A 14,575-nucleotide genomic window follows, 5' to 3' on the forward strand; every position below is an offset into this window, starting at 1 on the left:
CCATCACTTGAAGTTTTATATCAAACTGGATGTCTTTCTAAAAGATATGTTATAGCTCAAATAGAAGTTATGGCCCTGATGCAGAAATTATTAGGTGAGGTTCTGTTGCCTGGGTTATAACGAAGACCAGGTTAGATCATCACAATGGTCCCTTTTGGCCTTAAAATCTATGATTCTATGAGAATTAAAATATAATGGAATTTCACTGACCATCACTGACTTCAATGAAACTACAGTGATTTATACTTGCCGAGGATGTAACCCTAAAATCTTATATACGATAGGAACAATTTTACATGGGTGAAACCAGTAGTGTTGCACTTGAATAAAACTGGTGGAATCGAGAATGAGGCCCTTAGATTTTTCCTAAACTACTTAGCCACTCTGTTTTGCAGTTCTGCCTGGAAGTTGTCATTCAAAAGCAGCAAAAGGATCACTGGAACTAGAGAGAATACACGCTTTCGTTCTTATAAAGATTAGTTATGCAGTATATATAGAAAATTAATTCCTTCCATTTGCCATTTTGTTTACATGTTTTACCTTTGAAATACCACCCAATCATTCAGTGTTCCTGATTGCAAAGACACCAGACTGCACTTTCAATAAATAATTCCACTTTAATGACAAAGTAATAATTTAGACAGATACAGTGCGCACACCTGCAAAAAAATATATGCAAGCTGGTTTACAAGCTAGAGGAACAATAAACCAATAAAAATACATCATCCAGTTAAGTCCGATGACACCAAATACTTATTATTAGGGCTTTACAAAGACTACAAAACTTTTCAGATGATTTATTTCACTGTTTCTGTCTATTTACATGATATGTTACATCAAAAAATGTACAAAATATAAAATGTATACAGACAAATGTTTCACAAACAATTTTTAAGTTGTAAACTAGGTGGACTCACTGAGATGTATTGCAGGAAGTTTTGTATATGGTAATATTGTGTGTGTTTGTGTCAAAAATGGAAGGAAACGATTTGCAAATTTGTTCAGAACACATATATAACAAAGAGCAGCTGGTTTTTTAGTCAGCTCTCAGATACATGTGCTGACGTTTTACAATAGAAACTGATCTAACTTTTGGGGCTCCACATCAGTCTGACTACATTCTACATGCATAAAATCAATTAGAGTTTGTACTAGGGCAATAGCACCGTGTAGGGACTGCTAGATTCACTGATGCAGCTCAGTGCCATTGAAAACTGCATTGATTTCTTTCAGACTAGCAGCCGTGTTAGTCTGTATTTGCAAAAAGAAAAGGAGTACTTGTGGCACCTTAGAGACTAACCAATTTATTTGAGCACAAGCTTTCGTGAGCCACAGCTCAGTGAGCTGTAGCTCATGAAAGCTTATGCTCGAATAAATTGGTTAGTCTCTAAGGTGCCACTAGTACTCCTATTGATTTCTTTGTCTTTGTTTTACAGCAAATGACCACAGGGTGGCCACAAAGAGTTAGTAGCACCAATTACACATCCTGAAGGTAACATCCACTTAAGTGTACAGTATGGATACACAATGCCATAGCCCTTGGATTCTTTTTTTTAAATTATTTTATCCAGTTATTTCTTGTGGCAATAGCTTTTCCAATTATTCTGATAAGTTTTCATGCAATCTGTTTGTAGCCTGCCATGACAGATGCACTTCAAATTTCATTTTTGCCCCCCAAAAGGTATTGGCTTAAAATACAAATTGAAACATGCTCACTCTAGCATTGATATCTCCTGCATAGTCATAGCAACTGTAAATACAGGACAAACACACGAGGTTAAAAACAGCTTTTAAGGTTTGCATTCTGTCTTTGTTTGCAACATTGAGGAAATCTCAGCAAGTGTAACATCTCTTAACACCAACAGGATAAAATACAATTTCTTGTTTGTTTGTTTTGATTTGTGCAAGGCTTTTTATATTTACAATACCCACCCAGTAGACTGTGCAAAACCAACCCACTTTTACAGTATAAACTCTTCCTCTTCCACAGTGGACATCACTGCTTCAGTGTTCTTTAATGCTGTTAATTTTTTTTTCATGTACAACAATAGCAATCAAAACAACATGCTTAAAATTAGAAAAAGAAAAAAAAATAAACAAATATTTGTGCTCATGCTGCATCAAGTGCATCCAGCTCTGCTGGATAAGAATTCGAAACATCTATCCTTCAAAAACTCCATTCCACAGGACTGAATGGACCTGGGTCAGCTTTCTCAGCTTTTAGGTGATAGTGGAAGTGGGTTCTGGGTTTCTTGTATATTTCCTAGGGTAGGCAGAGCAATCTATTCACAAGATAAAAATACTATATAGCAACTGTTCTTTCTCCTATCCATTTCTTAAAAAATCATGATATACAGATATGAGGCTACTGTGTTAACTGACGTTATTTTGTTAGTAAATGAAAAAAAAAAACAGTGTAAATTACCAATGGTTTAGGAATTAAACCAACTGTAAAACTGTTCTAGAAATCTGTTTTAAGGCAGTGAAACAGCACCATAGGAAATGTTCCTTCTTCCACTGAAAAGGCTCAAACAAATGAAGCCCTAAAAAGCCTTTAGTCAGTGTTGGTTAATAATTGGTATAAAACTGTAAAGGAGTGGGCAGGTGGTTAAAAAAGACCTTTGTGGTAAAAACAACTTTATAAAATCGGTGACTTGTACACTAAAAACTTCATGGAGAGTCACTGTGACCATGGCAATTAAGAATTAAATTGGCACTTATCCAGCATATCACAGTAGTGTTTTCTGGTGATAGCACAATACTGTTTGTGCTTATTGAGTTACTATCATCATCTTTGATTCATTTTGGAATGGGCAGTAGTGTACGACAAACACTACTGTAGTCCTGTGACCAGCACCATGTGGCACAACAGAGGATCAGAAGAGGATCAGAAGACTGCATTGCTAACGCAGCACCTCAGAGAAAAGTAAAGGAAAAAACAAAGTTTTCACTGTAAACTTTTAAAGAGAGAGAGAGAGGAAAAACAAAAAAAAAGGTTCCAGTTTGGCTAACACATGTGCAATCTGCTTAGTTGCCCTCCATTTAGGGCCCTTTCCAGTTGATTAATGGAGTCTTACTTGGCTCCACTGATATTGAAATGCCTTGAAATTAAACAAATTCAAGCTTTCCACTTAAGATTTTAATTCCTGACTTTGCAGAGTTAAGCCTCCTGCCTACCTACAACACACCGCCCTTGTTCAGGGACCTCAGTGTGCTGCTTTAATCCTGGCAGTAGTCAGCGGCAATAGATTTTACTATAATCCCCTACCAAGGTTCGTCCCCTCTAGAGAGTTGATTCAAGAGAGGAATCCAAAATGTCATCATGGTGGCTGGTGCTATCACTGTCACAGCTTTGCGCACTCGAGTAATTTGCTGCTTCTTGGAGCCGCATTAGCATATTCATCTGAGAAAGGAGGTAAGGAAATGTTTATGTAATCACTGTAGCATTTAATGCAGCAGGGGCTACATCAAAAATTAATTAAACGATTCTGGTGTATGCAGTGTGCCCAGAGTGAGAGAAAGGGCAAAATGATTTCGGAATGGGCAAAATATCAGTGGCTGCCACCCCTTGCCCAGCCTTCTGTGCTTTAAATAAATACCACAGAGTGGTAAAGGTCTAATAAGCCATAGGGATATAAGAGCGCTGCCTAATAACTCTACAATTCAGCGGTGTGAATGGCTGCAGCTGCAACACAGACAGGCAAAGGAAACAGTATCACAGCTGGACATCTGGGCCCGTATTTGGAGACAGTCAAGCCTCCAATAATGTTTTGGCTAATGTAGGCAGAATAAATTGGAAAAGCAACTGCAAACATGATCACACGAACACACACACACCCTCTCAGAGAGAGAGAGAGTGTGTCGGGAGGTGGACTGTAGCCAGCTGCTACATACAAGAGCACCATCTGCTGCTCAAGAGCTGACCTCAGCAAAAGGAACAGTAACAGAAAACAGCAGACCATAGTCCTGAGGAAAGGGGAAGCATAACATAATTCATTTGGGTATTATCGGAGCCTGTAGTGCATTTGATAAACATTCAGAAGCCAACGCCTGCCTGAGAAAATTGCTCAGATTCTTGGCGACAAACTCAGTATAATGACGATAATTTTATTTATAAAGCAGCACTCATGCCAAAGTTCTCAGAGCACTGAAAAACATTAACCTAATTTTAAGACAGTGCCACATTTTAGGTGAACAGTTCAGGTTCCTTGTAACAAAAAAATATGCAATGAAAGGTAAGAAGAGGGAAGGTATTTTATTTGTGTGAACCCTTTTCAAGTTTGCTTAGGAATCCTTGAATGTCCTATACTTCATAGCTAAACCATTCACAGATAATTCTATAAGCTTTGAACATTGTACTGGGGATACTACGAAGCAGCTTTAAGCTCCAAATTCAATGTGCGTGTTATATACCCTATGTATGAGACAAATACTGATGTGTGTGCGTGCGTGTTACATTCTATGTATGAGACAAATTCTGAAATGCCTTGTTATCTCATACAGGGTCAATGGACCTGATTCATCACCACTGAAGTCAGTATCAACCCTCCCATTGGCTTCACGCATGCAGGTCCAAGCCTAAATGCAGTGAAGATGCTACGCTTTTGCTACATGGGGGATGGGAGAGGGTCCAGACAGCAAAGATTCATTATGGTGGGACACTACTTCTGCACTACAATGGAGGAGTCTTAGCCATTTCTGCACACTGCAATGTGGAAGGGATAGTGAATGGGCTGGGAGAGTGGCTAGGAGATTCACTCACACTGCAAATCCTAAAGGGCTAAAGGACCACTCCTATATTTGTCAGGTGGGAAACAGTGGGTCATACAGGCTAATTCCTCACATTATCTGGAGATTCATGGTCTGATTTCTGGGAGATGAGCGCCCTGAGCACTTGTGGGGACTCAGGAGTAATTTCTTTAGTGCCAATTTACTTCGGAGCATTTTCTTCAGAGAAGGTCCCTTTTCTTTGGGCTTTCTCCATTTTTCAGAATACCACCCCCACCATAGGTGCAGTGGGGTTCTCTATATTTAAATTATGGATGATAACAAACGCAGTCTACCGAGTGAGATTTATAAAATAATAGGACTTTAGTCGGGCTGATATAGTATACCTTTAGCAAGGGACATAATAGTAAATCCAAACATCCTTGGGCATATTAAATGGGCAAATAAAATAATGCATTACATGTTTTGTTTTGTAATGATTTTGACTGACTTTTCCCCCCGATATAGTAAGCAATGATGCAATAAGAAGTTATTCTGAGATATTCCTATGAATGGGAAGAAGGATGTTCAATTCCCTGTTCTGCTACTGTGTGTGTGAGACCTTGGTAAGTCACTTAATCTCAGTTTCTCAGTTCCCCATCTGTAAAATGGAGGTAATATGTACCAACTATACAGGTTTCAGAGTAACAGCCGTGTTAGTCTGTATTCGCAAAAAGAAAAGGAGGACTTGTGGCACCTTAGAGACTAACCAATTTATTTGAGCATAAGCTTTCGTGAGCTACAGCTCACTTCATCGGATGCATGCAGTGGAAAGTGTAGAAGATCTTTTTATACACACAAAGCATGAAAAAATACCTCCCCCCACCCCACCCTCCTGCTGGTAATAGCATATCTAAAGTGATCACCCTCCTTACAATGTGTATGATAATCAAGGTGGACCATTTCCAGCACAAATCCAGGGTTTAACAAGAACGTCAGGGGGGGAGGAAAAAACAAGGGGAAATAGGTTACCTTGCATAATGACTTAGCCACTCCCAGTCTCTATTCAAGCCTAAGTTAATTGTATCCAATTTGCAAATGAATTCCAATTCAGCAGTCTCTCGCTGGAGTCTGGTTTTTCTGAAGTTTTTTTGTTGTAATATCGCAACTTTCATGTCTGTAATCGCGTGATCAGAGAGAGTGAAGTGTTCTCCAACTGGTTTATGAATGTTATAATTCTTGACATCTGATTTGTGTCCTTTTATTCTTTTACGTAGAGACTGTCCAGTTTGACCAATGTACAATGCAGAGGGGCATTGCTGGCACACGATGGCATATATCACATTGGTGGATGTGCAGGTGAACGAGCCTCTGATAGTGTGGCTGATGTTATTAGGCCCTGTGATGGTGTCCCCTGAATAGATATGTGGGCACAGTTGGCAACGGGCTTTGTTGCAAGGATAGGTTCCTGGGTTAGTGGTTCTGTTGTGTGGTATGTGGTTGCTGGTGAGTATTTGCTTCAGGTTGGGGGGCTGTCTGTAGGCAAGGACTGGCCTGTCTCCCAAGATTTGTGAGAGTGTTGGGTCATCCTTCAGGATAGGTTGTAGATGCTTAATAATGCGTTGGAGGGGTTTTAGTTGGGAGCTGAAGGTGTTGGCTAGTGGCGTTCTGTTATTTTCTTTGTTAGGCCTGTCCTGTAGTAGGTGACTTCTGGGAACTCTTCTGGCTCTATCAATCTGTTTCTTCACTTCCGCAGGTGGGTATTGTAGTTGTAAGAATGCTTGATAGAGATCTTGTAGGTGTTTGTCTCTGTCTGAGGGGTTGGAGCAAATGCGGTTGTATCGCAGAGCTTGGCTGTAGACAATGGATTGTGTGGTGTGGTCAGGGTGAAAGCTGGAGGCATGTAGGTAGGAATAGCGGTCAGTAGGTTTCCGGTATAGGGTGGTGTTTATGTGGCTAAGTCATTATGCAAGGTACCTTGATTATCATACACATTGTAAGGAGAGTGATCACTTTAGATAAGCTATTACTAACAGGAGAGTGGGTTTGTGGGGGGGGAGAAAACCTGGATTTGTGCTGGAAATGGCCCAACTTGATTATCATACACATTGTAAAGAGAGTGATCACTTTAGATAAGCTATTACCAGCAGGAGAGTGGGGTGGGGGGAGGTATTTTTTCATGCTTTGTGTGTGTAAAAGAGATCTTCTACACTTTCCACAGTATGCATCCGATGAAGTGAGCTGTAGCTCACGAAAGCTTATGCTCAAATAAATTGGTTAGTCTCTAAGGTGCCACAAGTACTCCTTTTCTTTTTGCAACTATACAGGGTGTTTTGAGGGTCAATTGATTAATGTGTGTGAAGTGTTCAGCTAGTATAATGATGAGGGTCATGCAAGCACCTAGACCAGGGATCGGCAACCTTTGGCACGCAGCCCATCAGGGAAATCCGCTGGTGGGCCGGGACGGTTTGTTTACCTGCAGCATCCACAGGTTCAGCCGATCGCAGCTCCCACTGGCCGTGGTTCCCCGTTCCAGGCCAATGGCTGCAGGAAGCGGCGGCCAGCACATCCAGGCCAGTGGGAACTGCAATCAGCCAAACCTGTGGATACTGCAGGTAAACAAACCGTCCCGGCCCACCAGCGGATTTCCCTGAGGGGCCGCGTGCCAAAGGTTGCCGATCCCTGACCTAGACGATGGGAAATACATACAATGAAATTACTGAGATTTTAAAATTGTAACATAAGGGTGATGCTTTCTATTCTGCTATGTTCTCCTGCTTTTCTTCTTCTTTTTGATATAAATTAAATACATAATGGACCAGTTAACTGGTGTATTCTTTATATTTCAGATTGCTAGGTTGAAACACAGACTACAAAGGTAAACAAAAAGCTTTGTTCTTACCAAGGGATCCCCTTCTGTGTCGCTTTGTGGAATGTGCTTGGAGGTTGTTCCTTCTTGTGCCGATGCGTAACCCTCAAACCCAACGTCTTCTGGTCTTAACTGAAGTAATGATGGCCATTCATGCTGCACAGGTGCGGAGCTCCATGGGTAAGTATCTGCTACCCACTTTGAGGGATCCTCCCATGGTGCTCTTTTACCATACATCTAAATTATGGATATAATACATTTAGTTATTTAGACTGCGTGCTTTTCTATACATTACTATTTATAACATCGGACAAATGAAATCAAACACATCTAAATAGCTTTTGCAGCACAGACTCAACTTTCAAAAGTGCTCAACACCCACAGCGATGGCCTGAAGCTCAAAAGAGCTCACTTCCAATAGGCACCCAAATGAAATGGCTGCATATTCAAAAGTGCTCCACACCTAACAACCCCCAATGAGAACAAAAAGAAATTGAGAACAGTAGAAGCTACAAGTTTTGATAAAATGTGAAGTGGAACTTTGGGAAAGGAGAGAGAAACATCACAAGAAGTTGTTTGCGAGGTACTTTGAAAATACAAACCCATTTTAAGTGACATTATTTTCACGCATCTTGCAAAGAAGGGGGACATAGGAAATATAAACAGAGATGTTCCATTTATACAGGCTTAGGGAAGCTGTAGTAGAACAATAAGCAAGCCTCTTTAATCTTAAGTAGGGACCACCTTCAATAGGTGAAGAGAAGAAATTCACCTAGCTCCTTTTATCTCCAGTTTACTCAGAGTCCTATTTTCTCTGAGTGTCACAATGATCTTTCCTGGACTCAGATTATCTTGGTCCTATTGCTTCTTATAAGAACATTTCTTTTCTGTATAGTGTAGGCCCAGCAGTATATATCTATCTATCTATAGCTATAGCTATATCTATATATACAAAGCAAGTCTGTAGGACTTCTGTGTATTATTATGTTGTTGTTAAACAATTCAGAATGTCTAAGAACTGGGCTGGTTTGTGGCAAACCTATAATTTCTTCTGGATGCTGCCATCTTGTGCTCCAGAATTGAAGTTTTCATTTAAAAAAAGTCTGTAGCCCTCATGATTGTGAAAATTAATTGAACTACTCCTGTTGATATCAAGTTTATTTTTGTTTTAACTCTGCAGTTTAATGAGGGCAGTTTAAATGTTAACTATTTCATTGCTTATTAAGGTACTCAAGAAACAAAAGACATAACCATATTATGAAGATGACTCATTTGAATGTCTCAAGTGGGTGGGACTTGGCATGTGGGTGGAGCATGAGAGACTACCACTATTTTTTTTCTTATTAGTTCCCCCTCCCCCCTGCGTCTAAATAAGCCGCACTAATCTTGGCATGACAGTGCCTATCATATGTTCAGTACTCTATCTCAGTTAGTTCAAGCAGTTTTAGAAAAGAGAGATGCTTCAATAATGCAAGATTCCAAACCTCACCCTATGAAGCAGTAATTTCAATGAGTGTTGGCTGTATTACCAGATTAATTTTTGGCAAACGTTACGTTTCCACACCATATTGTTCGCAGTGTTGCTATAGCCATGTTGGTCCCAGGATATTAGAGAGACAAGGTGGGTGAGGTAATATTTTTTATTGGATCAACTTCTGTTGGTGAGAGAGACAAGCTTTTGAGCTACACAGCACTCTTCTTCAGAATTCTGAATTCCTCAGAGCTCTACGTAGCTCGAAAGCTTGTTTCTGGCCCAACAGAAGATATTTCCTTACCCACCTCTTTCCATAGCATGCAAAGTTGTAGTGAACAAAAAGAGAACAAATGTAAAGGGGCCAAACAGAAAATGGAAAAAAAATCAGGTAGCAGGATTACTCCAAGAAATTTGGGAATAGTTAGGAATATAGAGGAAAGAAAAGAGAAGCAAAAATGCCACAGACAAGATGGGAATAAGAGAGACATTAGAGAGGACAGAAACTGAGGGAGCAGTAAGACAAAAGAGAGTCAGATTCTCATGTCCACCAACCCTTGGTGCAAAGTGCCTTAAAGTAACTGAAGAAGCCCATTGGAAAATAACCATAGCATGGGGGAACTGCCTCCTACAACAGCTGCAGTCCATACCCTGGTGTATGTGGAAAGATGGGCTATGTTGGGAAGAGTTGTGGGTGGGATAGGAGGGGGTGTGGGGGACATCTCTGCTATGCCCTGTGATAGACCCAGTCCAGTTGGGTACAGCAGAGTAGTAGAAGGCAGATATACTGGCCACTGGATAAGCAGTTTTCTGTTCCCTGACTGACCAGAGCAGGGGCTGCTCCAGGCTAGGGTGGACACACGACTCCAATTAGCCTGCAAAAAGAGTCAGCTGAAGCTGTTAGGCTAAGGAGAACACCTGACTCCAATTAACCTGCAAAGAGTCAGGTGAGGCTGTTAAGCTAATGTGAACACCTGACTCTAATTAAAGCCCCTCTGATACAATGAAAGGGCTTCCTCCAGTCAGTCTGAGGAGAGACAGGGAGCCAGAGGAGAGGAAGTGTGGCTGATGGGCTGGATAATGAAGACACTCTAAAGCCACTGGAAAGGGAGTCCTAACGTAAGGGTGAAGAAAGCGTTAAGAGAGAGAAGCAGGGAAGCTGTGGGGAAGTGGCCTAGGGAAATGTAGCAACTCTGGCAGCGAAAGGTCGGCTGCCAACAGCTGCTGCCATTAGGGTCCCTGGGCCGGAACCCAGAGTAGAGGGCCCGCCACTACAGAAACACCTCCTGTGAGGGGAAGACAGGCCCCTGCCAGGACAGGAGGCTAAACTGTTCTTGAATAAGCCAGTAGGGACAACAGATTGCGGGAGTTTTCTCATCAATCTCCTTCCTGGCTTATGATGGAAAGGACTCAGTAGACTGTACCCGGCCCTAGAAAGAGAAGGGCTTCATGGAGGGTGGCAGTGAGCCTCTGAGGCTAGCATAAACCGCCTGGAAGCGTGGGACCCATGGGGACAAGGTTGGAGCTCTGCTGCAGCCTGTTCCTCCACTAGTATAAAGTCCTTGAGGTCCTTCCCTTGTGAAGTCCTCACTCGCAATGGGTGTGGTGACCCTGAATTCCTCCTCTTCATTACATACAAGTGAAGAGAAGAACAAGAGTGTATCGCCGTGTCACAGACAAGCACGGTCTTAAGAAAAGCCAAATCATTCATCAGGAAGTGCAGGAGAAAAGGGGTCTGATGCTTACTTCTAGAATTCTACCCCCTTTTTTTTGTTACTGTGGCACAACGCATCACTCTGACACATTTCTGAAACGTACCCTGGAAAAAGCTTATAAAAACAAAGCCAAAAAATGCTTTTTCTTTTTGAAGCAAGACAGCGTTTCTCCCTACATACCTGAAGTCCCTCTCTCACGGCCTCCAGAAGATATGGCACCAAAGAATAGTTCCAAAGATCTGTGAACCACACTCTGGAGCCATCAACATCCATGGGGCAGGGGAGGAAAAGGCGAGGACCTGAGAAGAAAAGTTTTTTGTTAAATAACATGAACTGTGAGGAAAAAAACCTTCCAAAAAATGTAAGGGAAGATGACTACCACGGCAAACTTGAATAAAGAGAATGTTTATCCAGCACTACAATTATTGGCTCGTACTGAGTTCAGCTTCATTTTATTAAAAAAATAGAGTCCGTCTCCCCCTCTTCTAAGGTCTGAACTACACTTGAATGTTTTAGTGGCAAAGCTAAAGAAATGTGATATTTTGCCATTATAAGCCTTAATGAAGACACGGTTACACCAACAGAAAAGTGCTTATGCCAGTATAGTTTATTTCACTTTGCTGAACCCAAATTAGCTATATCAGCACAAGCTCTTTTATACCAGTGTAACTGTGTCTACATTAATTATAGTGCGTAGATAAGCAGCAAAGCTTTTAAATGTAGACACGGTTAGGGGGGAGATCCTTGGTACAGGTCGATGTTTCCATGGCAAACACTGTATATGAAACTCTTTAGTCCAGTAGTAAGGATAGAAATCCCAGGAGAACAGACTTCCCCATGAGATTTCCATTACTCCCTTGTTTCGGTCAGGTTGGCAAGGCATATTTCCCATGGTGATTTAATGTTTTCAGTCTCAGCTTAAACACAAGATTTTACTAAGTCAATTCAACTTCTACAAACTTTATGAAAGGTTCAGGCTTTACCCATCTTTCATTCTGCTGGCTGAGAAAAGTCTAGCAGCACACTGTCTTGCAAGGACTCACCAATGGTCACATCTGAAGAGCTGTGTGTTTCTAAAAAGCTGTTGAGATGATGCCATGTCTTAGGGATCCAGTCAATGATCTTGATGAGGTCATTATTGCGCATGTTCCTTTCTATTTCTGTCTCAATCAGTTTCCTTCTCAGATACCTGCCCAGGAAACCTTTTACTGGTTCTGTGTGATTAGCACATAGCACCCACCTAATGTGAAGAGAAAACATCAAATAATCATACAACAAATAAACATTGCCTTCCATCTTAAACACAGAAACAGTGACATCAGTGGTTAATGCTGCTTATCTACTAAAAGTCAATTCTAATAATAAATCATAAGGATCGATTTAGTCTGTATCACAAGGGTGATCTCAGTGCCTGTGCTTTCTGAGCCAATGGAAATCCAGTATGTTATAAGGTGGGCATATTACTACAATTCTGAACACCCTGCTGCCATGGCAGTAGGGTAGCAGGAATGATATTCTGTCTGTTTTGCCAGGTGGAAAAGTGCCACACAGACAGCTGTCATTAAGGGAAAGGGGGAAGAGGCAAACAGCTGTAGAGTGTGACTAAATTCAAGATGGGTGTTGGAGGATAAGCTGGAATGAGAGGAAGGAAGGCTGAGAGGCCTGCACAGGGGAAAACAGACACATTTAAAGACAAAGAAAGTGTATTTACCTGAAATTGTGATGCAGCTCTAGATTTGGTGATGAAGTAACCCCTTGGTTCATTGTTCCAATAATATAGGGACTAAAAAGAGAAAAGTAATACATTTAGTAGGAAGCTTCACTGCCACAGAATCCATCCAGGAGCCTGTTCAGAAAATATTCTTTATTTTTATCTTGCCTGGAGCCATCTTTGACAAAAGAAAGTGCAGATGCTGTTTGGTCTCAAATTCCAATGATTTCTGGCCAGACTTATTTTTAGTATATTTGTTCTTGCTTTTTTTTTTTCCTTTTCACACTTATATTTTACTAGTGGTCATAAGCACTAAAAATAAATGAAGCAAAACACTGCTCATATACCTCATTATCTGTGGCCTGTTTAGTGGTTTTACTTCCAGGAACCAGTGAATCTTAGGAGCACTGAGCCATAATACACAAATATTTTATGAAGGGAAGCCCTTACCACAGGCACTTTTATAGCAGAAATAGCCTGATTAATTAACTTTTCCACTCTTCTACAGCCAGGTAAATGTTTGGCTCACAGTATAGCTGTTGGAAACAGGAGGTCTACCACAAAAACAGCAGCTACCGTATAGCATACTCCATGGGTCCATCCTGTATCCAGGAAAACACCTTATGGATAACTACCATCATACATCTGTTGTTACCCTCCCACAGGCTCTGGGATCTTCTGGAACTAATGTGCCTGTGTTCCATGACACAGATGTGTTCTACAGCAGTGGAAGGGGTTAAGATCCTGATTCAGCAAAGAATTTAAGCACATGCTTAACTTTAAGCATACATTTAAATGTCATTGAAGTCAGTGGGCATTAAAATATGCTTTAAGTGAAGTACACACAAGTGCTTGGCTGAATAGGGATAGAATTACTCACATATTTAAAGTTAAGCACATGCTTAAGTACTTTGCTGAACCGCGATATGAGTTACAAGGGTTCCTTATAACATATTTCATCATATCACACTAATAAAGAGCTTTCAATTGTTTTAATCACAGAAGGCAGGGGAATTAAGACCTGCTACTTACCATGTATTATATTTACAATTGAGGAAACCATTGAAGATATCACTCAAAGAACCAATATGGTGGAGGTTATCAAGAATTATTACTACAGGGAGATCAGCACCCTTGTTGTCAGCACTGCACTGCTCAGCCAGGTTAGCTAGATACTGACGCAGATCCTTCAGCAAAAGAAAACAAATAAAACAGGAGAGTAAAATGCATTTAGTCATTTAGTAGGGGGGAGATTTTCAAAGGCACAAAGGGGAGTTAAGAAATTTCCCCCATAGCTTATATCTCAACTGAGTTCCCATAACCCTAAAGACTTGTTTCTCAGCCAGGGCAAAACTAAAGTTTCAGCTGTATATAGAGAAAAACATATACCTGACATGGTATAGTGAAAACGAAAATGTAGGTAAGTCTCACTAAAGGTAAGGTAATAAAGTTTGTGTCCTGCTATCCTGAGGATACATTTCTCAGCAATCCAGTAATAAAATACTCTATATTACATTACCAAAAGGCTGAGCTCTTTAGTTCACGTATCAGTCCCCCACTTTTAGGAACACCAAATTAACCCAATTAAAACAATAGATTGTTATCTCATCTAGTTCACTGATCCCATTCCCTCAGATTTCTGCCCATCATCTTCATCCCCTCACAGACCACCTGTTGAACCCTTTGGGGCGGCTATGTCACATGCCACAATAAAGTGTATTGCTTACGTTTATTTCTCTCTGACAGCCAGCTACCTGGGGAGTAATGGTGGATTTGGGGTTGGGGAAGAATGGTCTGTAATCATGACAATTTATTTTGCTCTTGATGGTTTATTGTTCCTCAGTCTCCTGGCTAGTCCAGCTTTTTAGCTGTCCCTTGTGTGCAATCTACAGTATAGCAGACAGCACAGCAATGAGAGCAGGGTTCAACCTGCACTTTCTTAGGATAGGGATTTTTCATTTCCCGCATCACTCAGAATTTGCCTCAGTGATTTCACAATATCGGTACACGGTCTCTCAACAATCCTTGTTGTGAATCCCTGGCACTTTGGACAGAAATCTCATTCTCATTATACTAGAACATTTCCTGGCTCAGTGATAGCA

General features: G+C 41.0%; 1 protein-coding gene across 3 annotated transcripts in view; it reads right to left on the bottom strand.

The window, feature by feature from the left end:
* Positions 1–621: 621 nt before the first annotated feature.
* The window catches only part of NAV3 (neuron navigator 3), a 366,054-nt gene continuing 352,100 nt past the window's right edge, over positions 622–14,575 (bottom strand). For all 3 annotated transcript variants that reach the window (XM_084632115.1, XM_084632114.1, XM_084632113.1), the window contains 6 exons: positions 13,506–13,660; positions 12,474–12,545; positions 11,806–12,002; positions 10,943–11,061; positions 7,610–7,813; positions 622–3,403 (listed from right to left, as the gene is read on the bottom strand). In XM_084632115.1, the coding sequence (XP_084488241.1) occupies positions 3,284–3,403; positions 7,610–7,813; positions 10,943–11,061; positions 11,806–12,002; positions 12,474–12,545; positions 13,506–13,660 (867 nt within the window). In that variant the 3' untranslated portion in view covers positions 622–3,283. The remainder of the gene's footprint in view (positions 3,404–7,609; positions 7,814–10,942; positions 11,062–11,805; positions 12,003–12,473; positions 12,546–13,505; positions 13,661–14,575) is intronic.

Source organism: Lepidochelys olivacea (genome assembly GCF_965140295.1).
Source record: "Lepidochelys olivacea isolate rLepOli2 genome assembly, chromosome: 1".
Lineage (NCBI taxonomy): Eukaryota > Metazoa > Chordata > Testudines > Cheloniidae > Lepidochelys > Lepidochelys olivacea.